The sequence below is a fragment of the Theropithecus gelada genome, chromosome 11 (assembly GCF_003255815.1).
Source record: "Theropithecus gelada isolate Dixy chromosome 11, Tgel_1.0, whole genome shotgun sequence".
In the NCBI taxonomy this organism is placed as follows: domain Eukaryota; kingdom Metazoa; phylum Chordata; class Mammalia; order Primates; family Cercopithecidae; genus Theropithecus; species Theropithecus gelada.
Window position 1 is genome coordinate 61,628,638 of NC_037679.1, and position 23,658 is coordinate 61,652,295.

Consider the following 23,658-nt stretch of genomic DNA (forward strand, 5'->3'; position numbering starts at 1 on the left):
CTTCCTGTCTGGATTATGGTGTCTGTGACCACCTCCTACCACTCTAAAAGCACCCCAAGAAAAAGTTTAGTCCAATTAAACAGCAGTTTTTTAGTAGGTCTTTGAGAAAAACCAATGGAAGAAATGGTTGCAAGTAATGAAGCACTTGAGGTTTGCAGGAAGAGGAAGAAGATTTGTAGTTGGCCAGAAGAGAAGCTCCCCAGATCCTACTGCATATCCTGGTGTACACAGGTGAGGTGCAGTGTTCTGTCTGAATTCAGCCTGTGAAAGGTCTTGTACAGCAGCAACCTCTAATCAAAGAAGACTTTTCTTGTGCATCCTGAGCAAGTTTTCTTAGCATTTCTTCAATTTTTCCAGAAGCTAAAATATAGGGTCATTAAATAGATATCTCTCTATGCCTCTTTTCAAGGAAGTGTTCAATATCAATTTAGTCATCCTGGGATTCTTGCTCCTTATCTCCCATAAGACTACCGGGATTTTGGAAGTATCTCCCTATGCTACACACTTCTTGGAGGTAAGAGAACTTAGCTTTGTTTCTGGAAGCATTCAGTGGGGTAAGTTACAAAATGTTCATGTCTCACATTTCTCATTTGTCCCATGAAGCAATAATCTTTGCCCACCAAGACTGGGGTAAAGACAAAGTGAGAGAGCTGACACAACTGGATTTTGAAAAAGTAAATATACTAGATAAACATAACATTCTTCATGTTATTATTACTAATACTACTACATAATTCTTACTACTCATAATAGATTTTTAATCAGCTGCCTCCAAGGAGAGGAAATGAATGTGTAATTAATTGGGCAGTTCATATACTTCAGCATTGGCAACAGATTCTGCAATTGATCTCAGAAGAGAATAATTAAGTGTAATAGCTCACATATGTGGTGCTTACTATGTGCCAGGCAATATTCTAAGTTAACATATTCTAATATAATTATAACTAATTTAATCCTAACACCAACTCTATAAGGCAGGCTCCATTTTACAGATGAGAAAATTGAGGAACAAACAGGTTAAGTAACTTGCTCAAGATCACTCACCAAGTAAGTTGCAGAGCTGGGGTTCAAACCTGAAGTGTTTGGCAATAGAGGCCATGCTCTTGGTCTTGAACCCTTTGCTCTCCTGCTTATAACTCTCCCTCAGGAGGGAGATGGTCTCGAAGGGCATTAGCATGTCAGAAACAAATGCAAATTATTTTCTAATTTTGCATCATTTTCTTAGTGGTCCTATGGTTGCAGAGACTGGTCTTCTACTATTTAAAGATAGTAGCAAGCATTTGGGGTCAATATAAAAACACATTGCTTTTCTTTAATAATATCTGTGGCCTATTAGCTTAGTGGTACTAATGAGGCCAGGGTCATAAGGTCAAACCCCACATGTACCAATTAGTTTCAAAGAGAAAAGCTTTCCCACAGCTAGTGACTGTACCCCTAACTTTGACCAGCTGTCACACAGACGCATAGCAGGCCGTCTAAGGGGTACCAATAAAAGGAATGAAAATGGTGCAACTCAAATCCAGCCCCACTCAAAACAATGCTAATGGTGGGTGAGTGTGATGCCAGATTCCCCGATTATATACTCTCTTCTTTAATTGAAAAGGTAATAGGCTGGGAAGAGGCTTTTGGTGAAGGTTTAGAAACCTGTAGATTCTTATTTGTCCCCTCTAATTTAATAAAGGGCATCTAAAAATGAACGTACTAACTCGACCTCACAGTCAGGAGAGTGAGAGAATGTAAAGATGAGAACTGTCAATGGGTCTATCCTAACAAAGAAAAATGACAGTCTGTTTTCATGAGGCGTGTGCTTCTTTGGCTCCTTGGTCCAAAAGACCTGCATGTATTTGGTCATATCTAAGCTTCTATTCCATCCCCGAGGGGTTGAAATCCAGCTTAAAGCAAAATAAAATGAAGAATCTGGCTCCTTTTACTTTAAGTGAGTGGAATCTCCTATCTCTGGGGACCAACAGAAACTATGTAAATAAGATAAAAGAGACTAAACGTTATTTAGTCACTACTTAAATCCAAGGTTCTTCTTTCTTGAATAGCACCCGAGCTTTGTTAATTACAACCTAGACTATGAGTCTGTTAAAGTTAGAAGAGGTCATTTATTTTAATAAAATTCCCTTGTTCTATGGACAAGGACATTTAGACCCAGGAAGTTTAAATGCCTGCCAAACTCCTACAGCTAATGAATGACAGGTCTGGGAGTAGTTTTCTGGACCGTATATATCAAAGGAAAGAAGCTTGACTTAATAATAATAACCTAGATCTAAGAAGGTTGTTGCAATCAATAACAATGAAAGTTCATTGTAAAGTTTCACTTAAAGCCCTTACAAAACAGTCTGTTTTAACACATGAAAAATGCCATTCGTTTATTCAGACCTGTTCTTAATAACTATACATTGGAAGTATGTTTTACAAAACCTATAAATCCTGAAGAGCTGAAAGAATATCCAACTTTCTTTTCTAATTGATTTACTTCTCCGTTTCCCCAGACCGCCAAGGTAAAGCATATACAGTTTATTTAAGGGACTGTTTATAGACTCTTAAAACTAAAAAAGACCCCAGAAACTCTCTTTCAGTTGCTCTTAATTGAAACCATCCAAGATGGTTGGTTGTCTGTCAATTTTTTAAGAATCTCCAAGGAGAGAAATTCCACAGGCCCATAGCAGCATGTTAAAATGGTTAATCACCATGGCTGTCAAAAATTATATCTATGGTAAGCTTCACTTCTCCTATTTCATTTGAAGCTCTTTTTTTTCTTGGTGTTTTTCATGCAAAATGAGGTTGTAATGAGCCACCCTTTATAAGGGCTCCATCAATCTAGTAAGAAAATCGCTAGCTCCTTCCCAATGTGCTTTCATCTCCATTATGCCACCATTTTTCTCACAGGACTACAAGAACACAAGGCTGGCTGATAGGCTCTCCTATCTTCCCTGTGATGCATAGGAAAGAATGAGTAATTAGCTCTTCATTGGGTCTTTCATTTCATAAAATGTCTAGGGAAGCTGCATTAATTATACATGAACTGTTCCATTTATGATGGGATAATGTTCACAAACAGATAATCTAGAAGGTTGCTTTCACTGTGCTGTAGTGGAACTTGGGCTTGAAGGGAAATATGAGCTCATTCATATCATTGGGTCAATCTACACACAATAAGCATTACAAAATATTTTATTCAGAACAGTTCTAATAGAGTTAAAAAACTCTCCTTGTTAAATATTGCAGATTGACAAAAATGATAGATATGGAGGCAATTTTCTTTTAGATGTTTGAATTTCAAACTAAAATCAGAAACTGCTTTCTACAACTAAAAGAATTGTACTTCCAAAATGGATTTGAAGCAGTTTAAAATAAAAGGCACAGCCACAATCAAACTTTGAAAATAAGTGTAAAGAGAATAATAAGAGTCAACTGACAGTGTATAGAGGTGGGGAAGAATGCTTCCCTCTAAAAAGTATTTCAAAGACTGTGCTTAGAGCTGACTTCTCCACACACAGTAAATCTCAGGGGATGAAAAGGAAACTGAATGAAATTTGTTGACAACAGTTAATGCCTGTAGGAATAATTGGTTCAGACACAAAACAGACATCAACGTAGCTTGGGGATGACCAAAATGCAGCAGCCTCTAAGTCATTGTTAGTATATATTTTTTCAGTTCAAAAAAATAAAAGCAGTTTTATTAAATAACTGGATAACCATGAGGTGAGAAGTATTGTCCACAGTATTTGACAACCTTAATTCTTGATGGTTCTTAAGACTAAGATCCCAAACAAGTAATTCCATTCTATTCAATTGGATTCAACTGGATTCAATTCAATTCAATCCTGTCAGTTCAACAATCAAATATGGGCAGCTACTATAGCATCCAGGCAATGAGCTAGACACTTGGATTCAAAGGTAAATAAATATGTCCTTTGGCATCAAGGAACCCATTGACAGGGTATTATTCTTGGCAGGGTAGACCCTTGTAAGGTGAGACCACAAATGGGACAAAATATTCAGGAAAAACATAAAGGATATAATCTATTCTCCATGGTTATTTTTCTATTACAACAATAATACTTAGTTGCATTTTTCTTTTACCACTCAACTCAACTGTAAGCCCCTTGAAGTCAAGGTCAATCTCTCATTCATTTCTAGGCATCTCATTCATATCTCACCCAATGCTTACACATAACAGATGCTCCATCAATGTTTTGAATTAAATTAAAATAATCTAAATGGATTAACTTCTTTTGGGCAAATAAGATTGTCGAGTTGATTAGAAAGAATACTTTTAACAAGTATTCTCATTAACAAGAATACTTTTGTGCATGAGGGTATGTTGGACACTTTTGTGCATGAGGGTATGTCGAATTAACATAAGTCATGGAATTCTAGAAGGCAAAACTCATGACACACATACTTTCAATGACAATACTGACAATATATGATTTATAAAACCACTTTCTAGCTAAAGCCATACAGTAAACATCAAGATTTGCTATATATAACATTTCCTTTTCAAGTTATTCAGACACAATTTTTAAAAATTTGCTGAAATTTGATTGTTGCAGTAACAGAACAAGAGAACCTGGAAATTGGTTTCCATTTTAGTTGTCCAATGTTCTTAAGTATCTGTGCAAAAACATGTAAGTATCATACCGTTACTTAGGAACAATCATTTTTTCCATTCTCATTTTTCATCATTTAATGCAAACATCATAGGCATAGAAGGATCCAATTTTCATGCATTGTGCATGGAAATTCTGGAGCATGTCATGTTGAACATCACAATTCAACCTGGCACGTAACAGAGGACACTTCTAGGCTTGGCAATTACCTAGTGAACTGGATCAAAGGAAATTGCACAAATGGATTATCAAGGGGAATAAAAGTCCTCTTGGGCATAATAAGTGAGAAACACGTTTTCATTTTTTTAAAAAATGAAGATCAGTAGCTGCAAATTATAGAATAATTATGACCCACTGTTGGATCATGTGATGTCCCACAGTTGTCTTCCACAGGGTATTTTAAAGGTAAAACAAGTCTGCTATTGGAAAACCACTCACCCAATGCACTCATTCATCTGCTCTGCAACAGAGAACTGGATAGAATTGCTTTATTGCCAGAAAAATAAATGAGTTCATTCAATTAAAGCACTGGCTGGAAGCAAATGGTGGGAATTTGCCTATTCAAATAGTAGAAGGTACTTCTGATTCTCTGTCACTAGTGATTTAAAAACTCTTTGTTGCCAAATCCACTGCAAGTACTGATCACCAATCCCCTCACAAGCCTCTTCCTTCCCATCTCCCTTACTGATCTCCAGACCGGTATACACAGGCCACCCTCTACCCTGCCAGTCATACACATACATACCCCACCTGCCTAGAGAGAAGCTGACATTTGGGAAGGATGAGAGAGACTTCAAGTGTGTGAGTCATTACAGGAGCTATTCAAAGCATAGTGGGTAACTGAGGTAAGCTGTCTACACTGGAGTGATATGAACCTTTAAGAATGACTCATGCTCAGTTTCCTGGAACTCTCTAAAACTCCAAAGAATTATAAGGAATGAGCATCTGGCTTTAAATATTTTGCAGTCCTATACAGTGAGATAGATGCATGGGAGCTAGATTCTTTAAGTGATCAGTTCCCATAGGAATCATTGACTTTTGCTTGTGTATATTATTTACACACCTTGACTTGGCTGTCTACTTTTCATTGGCTGTTGAAGACATAAGTGACCCTGTACTTGTCAGAGACCCTTTTCCAGATGGTGACATCATTGAAGGGTCCCAGAGAAGAACTATGCCAAAAGAGAGCAACAACAAAAAATCAAGGTCAATTGGCATAGAGGGCAAATTCGTATGGCATTTCAGTTTGCATTTAGAGACAGTCTCTGCATTTGCAAACAGTCCTGCCTTTAAGTGGAGTTTACCTTCTGTCTGTTCATGGTGATTTCATGTTGAATGGAGACATCTAGGATACGCCCTTTAATATTTTTTCCCAGATCCACATGACTGGAGAGTCCTTACTAGTTTACACCAGATCACATGGCACTTAAAGCAGCCCTGCATGTGTTCCATATGTTTATATGTGCAACCATAGGTTTTGAAAACAAAAACATCAATACCTCAGGGCTATTTTTTCCCATCCTTTCATTGAAAGGAATGAAATAGTGAGGGTAGATCATAATAGGTGAAAGAAGGCTTAGCAGGAAGTAGTTAAAGACGAATTGTAAAGGAGGAAAATTCCATCCTAGATCTGCAAAACCTGCCAAAGCCCCGCCGAAACACTATGCTTACTTTAAGGTGAGGAATCTCAGAGGCCTAGGATGGTTGCCAGACACGGGCAGTCATTCAGTTATTCACACACTCCCTGCGGTTGTAAATCCACAGAGCTGTACACGTTAGACTTGAGCAGCACAGTGAGAGGGAGGGCTACTTACTGAAATAAAAGCCCCTGTCTCCACACACGAACTGAAGAGCATCCACCAGCTCAGCCCCGCAGAGCGTCTCCGGTCCAGCCGTGGCGGAGCTGGTGAAGGTGAGCAGGCACAGTGCCAGGTAGAAGAGATGCGAGGAGGACATGGTGTGCATCTTCACCTGCCCAAGAAACAGAGGGAGGGTCAGGTTTCTTCCTTGGTCCTTGCAAGGGGAGTGAGGTTGGACAGAAGTGCATTGACTCCCACGATTCCACGACTGTCATTAATCAGGACTACCCAACACAGAAGTCAATAGAGTACATGAGAACCCAGTGGGAGTTGTGGATGGAGCATGTCTCGGCATCCAACAACCTGTGTTTATTCCCCTGGCTACTGTGGATCCTTGGAGGAGTCCTCTCTGAACCCTTTCATTATGGGTTCCTATTTCAATGAATTGAGATAAAATATCTAGAAACATTTACTACAGAAATGAAAGATGCTATTATTACAGTGGGATCCCATATCACTCTGAGACCCTGGTAGGACTTTTGAATTATCAAAGATTGTGCTCAGTACAGATTCGAGGCCAAATAAGTTTTGTTAATTTAAATTTCTCAATATTGGCCATCCACAGATGGTACATGCATTCATTATTGAGCAGAATATTTTTAACCAAAACATTATTCCCTATTTTTGACTAAAAATAATTTGCTATGGCAAAAAAATGGCTTTTGACAATACTATATATCATCATAGGGTTTTTTTTTTCTCTTATTATGAGAGACAGAGAGAGAGAGAGAGAGAGAGAGAGAGACACTGATTCCTTACCTGGGGAGTATCAGCAGTTGACACAACCACAAATAGAAGAAAATAACAGAAACAGAAAAAAACATGAGAATCAAAGAATGAAATTGGCTCTAGTAGAAGCCACTCCTGCATAACTAAAGCCCCTGGCCTCAAGTCCAATATCAAATCAACACATGTTGAGAATCCCTTCTGTGTGTTTTTATTTTATTTTTAGTCACAGGAATTCTGGCTTCATCTCTTGGAGGGACTTATGTGTCACTGTAACTATTTTATAGCAAAATATACCCAGGGACCCCTGGTTGGCATGACTTAGTCAATGATAGACAGCCAAACAGCAGCCTTGCCAAAAGCAGCAGTCCTGTGGCTCAAGTCTCCATCCTCACTCTAAGTAGTAGAAACCATGCTGAGGCAATCATTAAGTTTTTCCATATTGTTACTTGTGGCACAAAGATGTGGCTTTTTCCAAGAAGCCTCCCAAGGTGAGTTGTTTCACTTCTCTCAGATGCATCTACTTTCAACATCACAGGAAGAGTCACTGACAGGGTGTTAGGTGAGGGGCCCTATTAAAAGGGTTGTGGAGTCACTCTGGAAGCTATAATTATAAAAAGAGGCTTTTTTGAACCTCACAGTAGTGGCAGGTCCATTCAACCCCATCAGTTTTGAAGAAACAGTCATTAATTTTCTGACCACCCTCCTTGCCCTCCATGGACTCTCAATTTAATGGCTCTATATCAGTGGCAAAATTTCCCCCATCATTCTAATGAAGATTTCCATTTTTGTAGTCAGACCTTCACCTCAGCAATTGAAGAAAAAAAAAAAAAAAAAAAAAACCCAAACCCCTGTCTCTTGTTAACAAAATGTAAATATTTAGTTAATGGTTGTAAAGCAGTTGAAGATGAAAAGCGCCCTCTATTTGCAAATGATCATAAATAATGGACATAAAATAGAAGAGGAGGTAAAAGCTCAACTGAATATTTACTGCATTTTTCTCAACAGGATCTCTACATGGAAATCTTCCATCCCCCTACATAGCCCAAAACACTGGGACTGGAAGAAGCAAGTTATCATCCAATTCTCTTTTTTTTTTTCTTTTTTTTAGTTGTAAAATTAGTGGGGTTTTCCTGTTCAGTATTTCCATTAGAAACCTCAACAAATTCAACCCAACTGGACCTCATGGCATTTTTCAAAAGAACAAACCTGTGATTGACCTTGCAGAGCATACCCCCACACTGCGGGAATGGGCCAGTTCTAGAAAGTATGTTATTCTACCAAATCCTATTTCTCCACCCCTCCTTTCTTTGTTGAGTTTATAGCAATGCTGAAGTCTAAGCACCTGCAATGGTAGATGCCTTCAAGTTCTTCAGCTTTCGTGAAATCCAGGGAATAAAATTATTCAAGTTATAGCCTTAGTGAATTTCAAACTTCATTAGATGTCAAAACTATATTTTTAATAGTGAGCTCTAATATAACACATTTAAGTGCAGCAATACATATAAATCTCTAGAACTTAAGAATTTAATATTTTTTAAACAGATTTTTCTTTTCCTTTTTTTTTTTTTTTTGCTGAGTAATATTGTCAGATAAATCTCAGTACTTATAGTTCTAGGACAAGATAGAACCTCTAGTGCATTTTCTTTTAGTTTAGGGAACAGTCCAGTACACCCACAGAGAACCAGATAATTTATCACATTATGTTCCCACAAGGGAAAACAATACCGAACTTGCTTAGGAGTTAAAAGTGTGAAACAAGTGGTCCCATATGTTCATTATTTTCTTGGCCTTTTATTTTGCCAAACACAAAAGAAATGAATAGAGAGAAAGGAAAGATATGATAGAAAAAAAGGGTAGAATCAGAAAGACATGAGAAAAAAAAAAATCAGAAAACACTTTCTCAAAAATCATTCACAAACCCAAATTTTAAAAGTTCTTTCTTTTTTAGAAATTTTAAATAAATGGAATATTAATTGATTCCAGATGTCTGGGCTACAATGAAAATGCCCTGTAAAATTTGAGGGCAACAGTCATAAGAAAATACTCACTGTAGGTGTAATCATTTTTGTTTGTTCCAGGTCTTTTACAGCAGGTCAGAGTGGGTATTATGAGGCCGATGTGAATAGAAAACTGAGGTCTTAAAAACATGTGCTGCTTTGTGGGTGGGGTTTGTGAAAGCATCTAGTTACATTTGGACACCCAGGCAGGTATGCTATGAGCCTGGGTAAACTGCCTTTTGTCCATTGAAACAATGAACAAATTGCACAGCTGGGATTTAAGTCAATCTTTTTTCCCCAACCAAGCCACCTATTTCCATTGTATGCCTATTGTAGCCGCCCAGATAGTGACCCAAGCTCCAGTCCACTCCCTTACTCCCTTCCCCGACTCACTCACTTGGAAATACCTTGAGACTCAGAGTACAATCAGTTTGTGAGTTCTGCCTCTGGGCAGGACACCTTTACTCACTGAATTACATGTGAAAGACCAGGCAGCTCCCTCAAACCACTTCCTGCTTCAAGTACAGAAAAAAGTAACAACTTATTAAGAGCTCCACTTCTGAAGTGTTCAGCATACACAGCATGAAAAGTGCATTTGGAAACAATTTTCTTAACTTGTAATTAACGCAGAGATAACGTTCCACAGCCTCTTTTATGATCCCCTAAGTAGGGAGATAAAAACTCCAGCTGCTAGATCACATAGTATGTATGCACAGTGACGTCATTTCTTTGAAAGCAAGGTGGCCTGCATGTGTTGGCATCTCAGGAACAGCAGAATCAGGTGCCTGACAAGGGTGTATCTTTAACTCCCAGAGCCACTTACTTGACTAGGGAAAGTCCTAGCGGTGAAGTGTTTGAAAGCAGCAACTGAATGCTGCACTAAATGGCAGAGACGTCTTATGAATTGAGCCCTCAGGCAATTGAATCGGTGGAGCCAGTGACAGCAGCTTAAAAGCGCTTGCAAATTGAAAAAAAACCACAAGTCTTGAAGGACATAATTTTGCTGAGAATGGAAACTAGAACTACGGCCAGCAATCGGAAACGAGAAGTCGGTGCACCGACAGCAGCAGCCAGGTTTACCTAAAGGGACTTCACGACACCGAATATAAAATCAGAGTTTTACAACACAAAACCCCAAGTCCAAACTCTGCCCATGAAAGTCCTCTTCTAAACAGAAAAGTTGGGCGAGCAGCTCTTAGAAAGTTTCTGCTTTCCATATACAGTATGTATTTGTTTAAATTATGCAAATATGCAAGGTCAGCAAGAGTTGTCAAGGAGTTCTTTTTTGGAAGAACAAATTACACTTTACTCTAACTTTAACTCTCTCTCCGGGCATAAGTGCAGAGTTCCGGGACCTTAGCTCCAAAGATCATATTTAAAAGCTTTAATATCATCTAAAATATAACTCTTCATATATAGCATGTCTTGTAAATAAAGTCCTGATGAGTTACACACACACAGACACACACACACACATGCACAAGAACATGGTCTTAAAAATAAAACATCTGCACCTGCAAAAGAAGAAAAAAATCCCCAAGTTCATATCCACGCTCTATAGCCCTTAGCCATAGACAGGATTTAAAGGAATCTTCTATAATGACACCACGGAAGCCTTGCAGAAGTGGGGGATTTAGCATAAGTACCTTGCAATAGTTTCTACTCAGACAGATATCTGTGCAAATGCATCCATCTCCCCGAGCTATTTTTCAGATTCCACAGAATTGCATGTTCAGCAATTTATAAATAACTCCCAGTTCCGAAACAATGAAAATTTTAAAGTGAATAACAGTTCTAGGCAGAAGCAAACAGTACACAATTTAAATAAAATTCCCCAATGACTTCAAAGAGTAAGAAATATTTACCTTCAAGAAATCACAAAAGCAGCACTTAAATAATTGGGTTGGAAGACTGCTGATTTTTCCCATTGCTTCTGAAGTACAAAGTCTGAAAATGAATTGGTTAGCAGGAATAATGAAGCAAAAAGAAATCCAGAGAGATGGGAGATGTTGAGAGCAATGTCACATTTCAATTTTGAGGACTTTATTCCATTGCGCAGGCTCTATCTGCTCTGAATTTAGCAGTGACAGTGAGATTTAGCAAACAGAAGAGGGATTTAGAGAAAATCCTCACATTTATCTACAAAACACAGACACTGTAGACAGGAAACAGCTGGGGGAACATTTGCCTTCTCTCTCTCTCCCTCTTCTGGCAAAGTTATCGAGTAAGGACTTTTTTGGGCATGGTGACAAATAACATCATACCTTTGCATTTTAAAACTAGAGCACAGAAGCATTTTTTTCCCTTAAAAGAATGTGTGTTAGTGACAGGGTTAGCAGACATTAAAATACTTATGCTGCCATAGAAAATAAGGATCTGTTTTCTGATTAACTTTCTGCTGGGCACGAAGACACACACGTCTGCTCATACACCTTACCAGTATTAAAGGAATGTATACATGGGGGATGGGAGAGCAGTTTTACATTCTAGAGCAAATGCAAAATTTAAAACAAAAAAGAAAGAAAGAACGATAAGACCCTCTCCAGCAAACTCTAAATTTTAACCCCGAAGTGACTGGGGTAAAGCAGATTGGAAGACAGCACTCGGGTGACCCCTTGTCCTAGTTGCCAAGTGAGCGGAGTGATCTCATTTCCTAGAACCTATGGAGGGGCAGGCAGCATCCGATTGGTCCCTTTAGGACACTGTCTCATACTTTCTCTCCTGCGATGAGGCAAAGACTGTGCCGAGCTGTAGAAACCAACTGAAATAGAACATTTTTCTTTATTCTTTAACTAGGCTGCCTGTCACTGTCCCCTCCCTACCCCAGCACTCTGGGAGAAGGGGACCTGGGGGCCAAACAATTTTCCTGTTGTTTGAATTTTCCACATAACTCAGACCTGTGTGTGCGTGCGTGTGTGTGTGACAGAGGGAGTCTGTGTGCCAGAGTGTGTTTTCTTTCTCTGATTTTTGTGTATTCTAAATAACACCAGCTGGCTAGCAATACCCTCTCAAGGGTTATGATGTCATTCAAATCCCTCAACTGGGTGACTGGCCGGCAACATGGTCCAAGCCAGCTGTTTTGCTATTTATAATGTACACTTGCCTTTGCCATTGAGAATTCAGTTCTGATCTTTTGTTGATACAGTGTGTACCTATTTCCCTTTGGTTTTGTGAAGCAGTAGATAAGAAAGTGGATTATAAAATAAGGTTGCAAAAGCCCAGAACAGACATACCTCTTTCCCTAGAGAGCTTTCCAGGCCTGGTTTCCCAGGAGTGGTAGAAATAACCTAGACCTTGAATTTTTTCTTTTCTTTTTTTTTTCCCCCACATGACTCTCAGGGGACTGACACATCAACTGAAAACAGAGTTCTGCTTGAAATCCTACTCTGGCTCTTTATGTTATCCTGGGGCCAGAAATTTGTTTGTAGAAATGGATGCCCTAACAAAAATCAAACAAACCTGTTTTGTTTGGAAGGGGGTTGGGTTTGTTTGGATCTTCTGTGTGGTTAATACCTTGTAGCAATGTTTACCTTTCAGAAATCAAAGTTAGAAATCTGGAATTATGTTGTGTCAATGGTGCACTATGTTCAGCAACATTTTGTGAGCTCTACCATGTGCCCAACTACACACATCCCTAGGAAAACACAGAGGAAGAAGATATGGTCAAGTCCCTTCAGGGGCTTGCAGCTGAATGTCAGAGACAAAGAGGAAAACTTCACAGTCATGTGATGGGCATGTGCTCTTTTTAAAAACATGAACAGTGCACAATGAGAGGAGTGACACATTCTCTGGGAAGACAGGGGAGTAAAATATTTTGGAAAATCCAAAATGAGGGAGGCAAACTGTGTCATGAGAGGCTTTAGGGTACCATGTTGGGAAATTTCAGTGGATGGGATTTGACCCAAAGAGTATACTAAGAGGTATCATCAAGAGGTGGCCCGGTAGGTGGCCCTGGATTATTCTTAATGCAGGGATTACCCACATGTGCAGCTGTGTGAGTAATCCCTGCATTTAAGAATAATCCGTGGCTTCCTTTAATAAGCTCTCCTTGTGCACTTGATTTACAACAAATCTTTTTCTTTTCTGCAGTTTTTGTGGATCACACCCTTTCTGAAAAATGTCTATCCTCTTATGGACTTTGATGATGTAGATTGTATGGAACAAAAGGCTGATCTCACCTGTCTTCCAGATGAGAAAGAACCTCTTCAACCAAGTTTGGAGAGTCAGACACTGGCTGGAGTCTTGGTGCTAAGTTCCTTGTTCCAACATTGGGCACCATTACAGGTGAAGGCCAGGACTTTGTTTAACCCCTTCCCACTGCAGTTTTAGCATACTTTAATTGTTCCAAGATGTCCTAGAAGCTAACTATATGTCTTCAAGTCTGTCACCCACTTTGATGTGCTCTCTTGACATGCTCAGTGCACAGATAACCTTATCCACAAGCATTTCATATGAAAGGCTGTTTTGGGGACAGATGCTGTACTCCAGCGATATTGACACACTGACTCACAGTCTCTCGGTTTTATAACCCCAATTACCCTTAAAGGATAATTAGGTTTTAATTTCTGTCCCAGTTTTTATGTCACAATCAAAGAAAACTGAAATTTCAGTGAGTCGTAATTGTCATCAGCTGTGCTTTGGAAACATTCCGATGAGAGCTATCAGTTTCCAATGGGGGAAGCAATTTCCTGAAGTGATTAATGTATATTTCAATTGGGAGAATGGTCTATATTTTTGGACAGGGTGAGCCAGCAATGGAGCAGGGCAATAATTCCTAGAGAAAAGGTCATTTTCTTTGCTAATTCCAGGAGTCAATACAAAAATGAAAGAGCAATAAACGTGCCACCAGATTACTTTTTAATGGTCAAGTGCTGTACCTGCTTAGGAGTAAAAGAAATGAATGCACCTATTACTACAAATTCAAGGTAGTAGTAAATCTAAAGCCCAAGAAGAGTTCAGGTTATGAAGTCCCATTGGAGAGAAACATCTAGGGTCATTATAAGATCATGGAATGATTATGTAGTCTCCTGCCTGCAAAAATCTGACAGTGAGATATGGCCACCAAAATAGCTAACTGCAAGGATGTGCTCATCATAAGAATATCCACTCCTGGAAATTCAAAGATTCACAGTTTCACCTTTTGCATGTGTAATGCCTGTGGGATATAAATAACTCTCCCCTAAAGCCTTCTTCTTGAGTAGCATATTTGCATAAAGCTACAGCCTCAGAAGCCTTCTGACACCTTTCGAGCACACACAGAAAAAATTGTTCATTTCCTTAAAGGGCAAGCTGGCTAAGGTTCACAGAAAGCATGGGTGGGGTGGGCAAGGAGGCCCTGTCTTCTCCCTAACTTTTTTTTTCCTTCTCAAGCCATGTTCCCAGTCTCCTGTGTTAACTGGAGAGGCGTTAGTCCAAAAGGTAATTTCATATCCATGTACAATAGGGCATGTTTACAATTTATTTCATTAATGTCTTTGCTGATTCCCAAGGAAAGCTCAGAATGGACATTTGGAGGTAAGGGAATTTTGGAATCAAATAAAGGGTGAGGCGTAAGGTTCTAGGGCAACCACCAGGCAAAGAACTTGGGGGAAACTATTGGATGTTTCTCTTGGATCATGGTTTGTGAGGATGGTTGGTCATGGGTTGCTCAAACTAATGTTTGAGGTCAAGAACTTGTCAATTCAGAATATAAAACTCAGAGGAAAAGACAGAGTCTCAAAAACTCAACATGCTGCCGAGCAAGTGGCCTAATGTCAGCTCCAAAACATCTGCTTAGAAAGATTCCTGTGATTCCCCAGGAAGATTTGCTCAAAGGAGCTGCTCTAACTCCTTGAAGAAGCGTTTCGCCCACAACTAGGGAAAACAGATATAGGGAGGAGAAATCCTCTCACTAAAGAAATCAGTGCTTTCTTTTCAACATCAAACGTGGATCTTATTTCTTCTAAAATGTCAAAAGGACAAATGCTGGAAACAGAAACGAAACTGTTGTGGTTGTGTGAGCAAAGTTCTTCTTCGTTATGGCACAGGAGAAGTCACGGCATGGGGTAAGGGTGGGTTGGTGGAGTGAGAGAACTTGAGGACTCGTCACACTTGCCCCACGTTCCGTAGAAGGTGGGGAAAAGAGACACCAATGCCAACTTGCAGGGGCAGGACCCACGTAAACGCTTTCTTGGGGAATAAAAAAATGTGCGCGCCCTCTAGTGGACTTCTGAGAAACTGCCACTGCACTCTTGACCGTGGCTGTGCGTTTTGGCAGGAGTGGGGGGTTTTTTGAAAGTTTTGGATTTAAATACATTTTAAGCTGCACTTATCTTTAGTTTTATTAAGTCTTTTGAAATAAGTAAGATAGATATTCAATTCACTGTAGTTTAAAAAGGGGAAGATTGATAATGGGGGAAAGAAAGATCATAAACTTCATCAGGGCATGGATGGATTCCTCATGGCCATATTCCCAGCTCCTAATTCCGGGTGCATGAGCTCGAAACATTTTGTTGAATGAATGAAGGTCTAGAAAACAAATGATGATAAAGGTAAAATGTAAAAATTGCATAAACCCCTTGAGGGTAAAATAACCAACCTCCTCATTTTATAAGAAAAATAAGACCAGGAAGAGGGGCTGTTGGAGGATAGAAAAATGACTTGTCAAGCAAGACAGATTTAGGTGCTCACAAAATAGAATTCAAACCCAGTCTCCTTGTCTTTTCTGCAGTATTTCTATCATATTAGTTTTCAAAATGTGGGTTATAACACTCCTGGTCAAAGACGTGGCGTTAACGAATCACTTAAGTATAGAGGTGGTTCCATTTACAATTCTCTTTCTGATCCTGAATTTCCAAAGAAGAAAGTCTCAGTTTGGCACTAGTTTGTCTTCAGTGCTTCCCTAGCACTCATTAGTCTCTCTTTATTTTATTATTTTTTAAATTTAAGTTTTAATTTTTGTGGGTATGTAGTAGGTATATATATTTATGGGACACATGAGATATTTTGATACCGGCATGAAATGTGAAATAAACACATCATGGAGAATTAGGTATCCACCCCCTCAAGCATTTATCCTTTGTGTTACAAAAACCTCTCTTTTTAACAACCAAAAAGTGACTCTCCAGTCCAAAGTCTTTCCGGCAGAAGTTTCTATCCAGAATTTAATACTGTTTTGTTTTCATGGAATTTGCTTTTAAGCAAACCTTCTGTTTAAAGCAAATGATGCTATATTTAAAATAGATATTTTAAAGTTTAGTTTTAAAACATATGTATATAAGTCTTAAGAACATCAAGTTAGGAAAACCATATATATTTAAAGTAAGTAAATAATTTGACAGGTGGCCGATGGTTATGACACACAATTGCAGGTGGTGTTTGAAAGCCTGGTGTTTGGAAATCACTACAATAACATGCCATTGTGTTAGAAAAACAAACACATAGTCACAACATAAAGGCAGGGAACAAAGACCCTCTACATAAAAAGATGCCAACATATACATGCATTAATTACATTTCTAGATAATTTTGATCTCCATTAAGCTCACTCATTTTTCACTTCAGTCTTTCACAGAGACTGGAAATGTTGAAGAGGGGTTGTCAGCCAGAAAAGCATCTGAGTTAGGCCTTGAAGCATGAATTCACCTCCAAGATGGAAAAACAATGATAAAGGCTATTCCAGGCAGAGGGAACAGCATGAGTAAAGTTATGTAGGGATGAGAAAGTTCACAGTGATGGGGGGATGTGGGAGATGAGACTGTGGCTATGAGCTCAGAGTCCTGCCCTGTGGAACCCTTTTACCTCCCACTCCCCATCAATAGCCTCCTTCACACAGTTGGAAGACTGGAAAACAGTCTTAATTTTCTCATGTTCCCTTGTACACAAAGATTTGTGTGTAACTAAGTCTGTGATTAGCCCTGGGAATGGCAGAGTGCCTCAAGGTAAATAGCAGACGTAGGTTACATCAAAGCCTAGGCCCACGAGAGGCAGGCCTGGGTAAGAACTGAGGTACATATTGATCATCTATTCACCTTTCCAGATATTCCATTTGTAAAGCTTAATTGCAGTGTTTATATTTGGGAGGTAGATTTTAATAGAAAAATGAAATGATTACACTTGATAAAGATTTTCCACTGTAAGAGTTGAGGCAAGATCTTGTTTCTGGGGAGCAGTGAACTCTCTAGGAATGCAGGTTCATCAGAGCATCACACACTTCATGTGGGCTGATTAAGGAAGTTTTATTATGCTTCATGAAAGCAGGGCATGCAGCCCCAGTCTCAATCTTTTACCTCTAGATGGCTAACTGTGGAACTTCTCAGGGTGCTTCCTGTTGGGGTCCCCTGCATAAACAGAAGTTAGGACATTCAATTGCAGAGGGGACGCTGCATCCAGAAGAGCCCTTCGTAATGCTCTATCTGGGAAGCACATACCCTTCAAAATAGTATTTTGTCCTGGCTGGGCACAGTGGCTCAAGCCTGTAATCCCAGCACTTTGGGAGGCCGAGGCAGGTGGATCACCTGAGGTCAGGAGTTCGAGACCAGCCTGACCAATATGGAGAAACCCCGACTCTACTAAAATAATTAGTGGGGCATGGTGGCTGGTGCCTGTAATCCCAGCTACTCAGCAGGCTGAGGCAGGAGAATCTCTTGAACCCAGGAGGCAGAGGTTGTGGTAAGCCAAGATCGTGCCATTGCATTCCAGCCTGGGCAACAAGAGCAAAACTCTGTCTTTAAAAAAAAAAAAAAAAAAAGTATCTCGTCCTTTGCCCAGCACAAACCCTTTAACACAGGTTAAACACCTTGCAGACACTCAGATATTCCTAGGACACCCTTGGCTCCTTTTCACAATACCTTGGTGAAGGCCACAGCTTCTTTTGGAGCTCCAGATAAAATGTTAAACCCAGTTGTATTAGTCACGGTTCTCCAGAGAAACAAAATCAACAGGATGTATACAAGTATATATAGAGAGGTTTATTTTAGGGAATTGGCTCACATGATTGTGGCAGCTTGGAAAGTCAAAGTCTGCAGGGTAGACCAGCAGACTGGAGAACCAGGGAGGGGAGCAAAGGCAGTCTGCTGGCAGAATTTCTTCTTCTGAGGGAGAGGTCAGTCTCTTTTTACTAAGGCCTTCAACTGATTAGATGAGACCACTCGCATTATGGAGGTAATCTCCTTTACTCAAAGTCTACTGACTTAAATGTTAATCTCACCTTAAAAAGTCACAGAGACATCTACAGTGATGCTTGACAAAGTATTTGGGTACTGTGGCCTAGCTAAGTGGACACATAAAATTAATCATCATATCAGTGCCTCTCAAAAGGTGCACTCACTGGTCCTCCCTCACTAAAACTGAATAGTAATAATAATATTTTCCAAGTGGCAAAAAAGAGAACTCAAGTTAATAAATTATATTTTCCAATTCTAAGTTTTCTTCTCATTCATTTTTCTTACACCTGTGACTCCTGCACTTACTGTTTCTTGATCATTGCCAAAAAGAAGTTGTGGCCACTTGCCTTGGCTGTGTCATTAATATTTTATGAAGATGACGCTCATTGGCAACAAGAAAATAAAGTGGTTTTTTTTGTCTTATTCTAGAACACACATGCACACCACTCAAACACATGAAAACAAATACAAAAATAGGCACCTGTGCTTAGTTTCTCTAGATAATAAAAGTACACTCATTCCCTGATAAGAAAGTTAGTTGTTTAGACCAATGGAGAGAAGTTTCAGGCCTAAGGTGATATTTGAGTTGGGATGATTTCCTGCCCTTTAGCAACATTGGGAGAGAGCTTTTACATGTTTATGCCTCTAGAGACTGACTCCGTGCCTGACCCTATGTGGGGCTATGAACCTTTGTGTAGCATGAGGCAAGTGATTTTTAGCACCTCTAATACTTTTCTGCATTTTTTTTACATTAAGCCGGCATTTTACAGTCAGGAAAAGTCTCCCAAAACAATTATTGGAAACATGATTGATAGGTGCTATTTGTACCATCTGTTCTTGGTGTTGACTGAAAATGTAGCATATACATGTGTGTTTATGTGGATGTGTATTTTTTTATTATACCTTAAGTTCTGGAATACATGTGTGGAACATGCAGGTTTGTTACATAGGTATACATGTGCCATGGTGGTTTGCTACATCCATCAACCTGTCATCTACATTAAGTATTTCTCCTAATGCTATCCCTCCCCTAGCCCCCCACCCCCAGACAGGCTCTGGTGTGTGATGTTGCCATCCCTGTGCCCGCATGTTCTCGTTGTTCAACTCCCACATATGAGTGAGAACATGCGATGTTTGGTTTTCTGTTCCTGTGTTAGTTTGCTGAGAATGATGTCCCTGCAAAGAACATGAACTTATTCTTTTTTATGGTTGCATAGTATTCTATGGTATATATGTGCCACATTTTCTTTATCCAGTCTATCATTGATGGGCATTTAGGTTGGTTCCAAATCTTTGCTATTGTGAATAGTGCTGCAATAAACATACGTGTGCAAGTGTCTTTATAGTAGAATGATTTATATTCCTTTGGGTATGTACCCAATAATGGGATTACTGGGTCAAATGGTATTTTTGGTTCTAGATCCTTGAAGAATTGTCACACTGCTGTCCACAATGGTTGAACTAATTTACTCTCCCATCAACAATGTAAAAGCATTTCTATTTCTCCAAACCCTCTTCAGCATCTGTTGTTTCCTGACTTTTTAATGATTGCCATTCTAACGGGCGGTGGTTTTGATCTGCATTTCTCTAATGACCAGTGATGAAGAGCTTTTTTTCATACATTTTTTGGCCACATAAATGTCTTCTTTTGAAAAGTGTCTACTCATATCTTTTGCCCACTTTTTGATGGGATTATTTGTTTTTTTCTTGTAAATTTGTTTAAGTTCCTTGTAGATTCTGGATATTACCCTTTGTCAGATGGATACACTGCAAAAATCTTCTCCCATTCTGTAGTTTGCCTGTTCATTCTGATGATAGTTTCTTTTGCTGTGCAGAAGCTCTTTAGTTTAATTAGATCCTATTTGTCAATCTTGGCTTTTGTTGCAATTGCTTTTGGTGTTTTAGTCATGGAGTGTTTGCCCATGTCTATGTCCTGAATGGTATTGCCTAGGTTTTCTTCTAGGATCTTTATGGTTTTAAGTCTTCCATTTAAGTTTTCCCAACATCATTTATTAAATAGGGAATCCTTTCCCCATTGCTTGTTTTTGTCAGGTTTGTCAAAGATCAGATGGTTGTGGATGTGTAGCACTATTTCTGAGGTCTCTATTCTGTTCCATTGGACTATTTATCTGTTTTGGTACCAGTACCATGCTGTTTGGTTACTGTAGCCTTTTAGCATAGTTTGAAGTCAGGTAACATGGTGCCTGCAGCTTTGTTCCTTCTGCTTAGGATTGTCTTGGCTATACAGGCTTTTTTTTTTTTTTTTTGGTTCCATATGAAATTTAAGATAGTGTTTTTTTTTTTCCTAATTCTGTGAAGAAAGTCAATGGTACCTTGATGGGAATAGCATTGAATCTATAATTACTTTGGGCAGTAAGGCCATTTTCATGATACTGATTCTTCCTATCCATGAGCATGGAATGTTTTTCCATTTGTTTGTGTCCTCTCTGATTTCCTTGAGCAGTGGTTTGTAGTTCTCCTTGAAGAGGTCCTTCACATCCCTTGTAAGTTGGATTCCTAGGTATTTTATTCTCTTTGTAGCAATCGTGAATGGGAGTTCACTCATGATTTGGCTCTCTGTTTGTCTGTTATTGGTGTATAGGAATACTTGTATCCTGAGATACAAGTATTTTGTATCCTGAGACTTTGCTGAAGTTGCTTATCAGTTTAAGGAGATTTGGGGCTGAGATGATGGGTTTTTCTAAATACGCAATCATGTAATCTACAAACAGAGACAATTTGACTTCCTCTTTTCCCATTTGAATAACCTTTACTTCTTTCTCTTCCCTGATTGCCCTGGCCAGAATGTCCAATACTATGTTGGATAGGAGTGGTGAGAGAGGGCATCTTTGCCTTGTGCTGGTTTTCAGAGGGAATGCTTCCAGCTTTTGCCCATTATGTATGATATTGGCTGTGGGTTTGTCATAATTAGCACTTATTATTTTGAGACACATTCCATCAATACCTAGTTTATGGAGAGTTTTTAGCATGAAGCACTGTTGAATTTTATTGAAGGCCTTTTCTGCATCTATTGAGATAATCATGTGGTTTTTGTCTTTGGTTCTGTTTATATGATGGATTACATTTATTGGTTTGCATATGCTGAACCAGCCTTGCATCCCAGGGATGAAGCCGACTTGATCATCATGGATAAGCTTTTTGATGTGTTGCTGGATTCAGTTTGCTATTATTTTATTGAGGAATTTGCATCGATGTTCATCAGGGATATTGGTCTGAAATTTTCTTTTTTTGTTGTGTCTCTGCCAGGTTTTGGTATCAGGATGATGCTGGCTTCATAAAATGAATTAGGAAGGATTCCCTCTTTTTCTCTTGTTTGGAATACTTTCAGAAGGAATGGTACCAGCTCCTCTTTGTACCTCTGGAAGAATTTGGCTGTGAATCTGTCTGGTCCTGGGATTTTTTTTTGGCTGGTAGGCTATTAATTACTGCCTCAATTTCAGTACTAGTTACTGGTTTATTCAAGGATTTGACTTCTTCCTGGTTTAGTTTTGGGAGGGTGTATGTGTCCAGCAATTTATCCATTTCTTCTAGATTTTCTAGTTTGTTTGCATAGAGATTTTTATAGTATTCTCTGAAGGTAGTTTGTATTTCTGTGGGATCAGTGGCGATATCCCCTTTACTATTTTTTATTGTGTCTATTTGATGCTTCTCTCTTTTCTTCCTTATTAGTCTGGCTAACAGTCTATCTATTTTGTTAATCTTTTCAAAGAACCAGCTCCTGGATTCATTGATTTTTTGATGGGTTTTTCATGTCTCTATGTCTTCCAGTTCTGCTCTGATCTTAGTTATTTCGTGTCTTCTGCTAGCTTTTGAATTTGTTTGCTCTTGCTTCTCTAGTTCTTTTAATTGTGGTGTTAGGGTATTAATTTTTGATCTTTCCCACTCTTTCCTGTGGACATTTAGTGCTATACATTTCCCTCGAAACACTGCTTTAGTTGTGTCCCAGAGATTCTGGTACGTTGTGTCTTTGCTCTCATTGGTTTCAGGGAACTTATTTATTTCTGCCTTCATTTCATTATTTACCCAGTATTCATTCAGGAGCAGGTTGTTCAGTTTTTATGTAGTTTTGAAGTTTTGAGTGAGTTTCTTGATCCTGGGTTCTAATTTGATTGCACTGTGGTCTGAGAGACTGTTTGTTACAATTTCCATTCTTTTGCATTTGCTGAGGAGTGTTTTACTTCCAATTATGTGGTCAATTTTAGAATAAGTGTGATGCGGTACTGAGAAGAATGTATATTCTGTTTATTTGGGGTGGAGAGTTCTGTAGATGTCTATTAGGTCCACTTGGTCCAGAGCTGAGTTCAAGTCCTGAATATCCTTGTTAATTTTCTGTCTCATTGATCTGTCTGATATTGACAGTGGGGAATTAAAGTCTCCCACTATTTTTGTGTGGGAGTCTAAGTCTCTTTTTAGGTCTCTAAGAACTCGCTTTATGAATCTGAGTGCTCCTGTATTGGGTGCATGTGTATTTAGGATAGTTAGTTCTTCTTGTTGCATTGATCCCTTTACCATTATGTAATATCCTTTGTCTTCTTTGAACTTTGTTGTTTTCAAGTCTGTCTTATCAGAGACTAGGATTGCAACCTCTTCTCTTTTTTTATTTCCATTTGCTTGGTAAATCTTCCTCCATCCCTTTATTTTGAACCTGTGTGTGTTTGCATGTAAGATCGGTCTCCTGAATACAGCACACTAATGGGTCTTGACTCTTTATCCAATTTGCCAGTCTGTGCCTTTTAATTGGGGCATTTAGCCCATTTACATTTAAGGTTAATATTGTTATGTGTGAATTTGAACCTGTCATTATGATACTAGCTGCTTATTTTGCCCATTAGCTGATGCAGTTTCTTCACAGTGTTGATGATCTTTAAAGTACCAGTTTTTCCTTTACACATGTTGTGCTTCCTTCAGGAGTTCTTGTAAGGCAGGCCTGGTGGTGACAAAATCCCTCAGCATTTGCTTGTCTATAAAGGATTTTATTTCTCCTTCACTTATGAAGCTTAGTTTGGCTGAATATGAAATTCTGGGTTGAAAATTCTTTTTTTTTTTAAAGAATGTTGAATATTGGCCCTCACTCTCTTCTGGCTTGTAGGTTTTCTGCAGACAGATCTGCTCTTAGTCTGATGGGCTCCCCTTTGTGGGTAACCCAACCTTTCTCTCTGTCTGCCCTTAACATTTTTTCCTTCATTTCAACCTTGGTGAATCTGACGATTATGTGTCTTGGGGTTGCTCTTCTCAAGAAGTATCTTTGTGGTGTTCTCTGTATTTCCTAAATTTGAATGTTTGCCTG

At 39.0% G+C, this 23,658-nt stretch overlaps 1 protein-coding gene across 5 annotated transcripts in view; it reads right to left on the minus strand.

Annotated features, from left to right (window-relative positions):
- The window catches only part of IGF1 (insulin like growth factor 1), an 83,128-nt gene extending 71,729 nt beyond the window's left edge, over positions 1–11,399 (minus strand). For 3 of the 5 annotated variants that reach the window (XM_025403680.1, XM_025403679.1, XM_025403677.1), the window contains exons 1-2: positions 11,073–11,399; positions 6,437–6,593 (exon numbers count right to left, since the gene is read on the minus strand). In XM_025403680.1, coding sequence (XP_025259465.1) covers positions 6,437–6,593; positions 11,073–11,135 — 220 coding nt within the window. In that variant the 5' untranslated portion in view covers positions 11,136–11,399. Of the gene's footprint in view, positions 1–6,436; positions 6,594–9,258; positions 9,424–11,072 lie in introns of those variants that run through there. The other 2 variants (XM_025403681.1, XM_025403678.1) reach the window with 2 other exon arrangements.
- Positions 11,400–23,658: the final 12,259 nt, after the last annotated feature.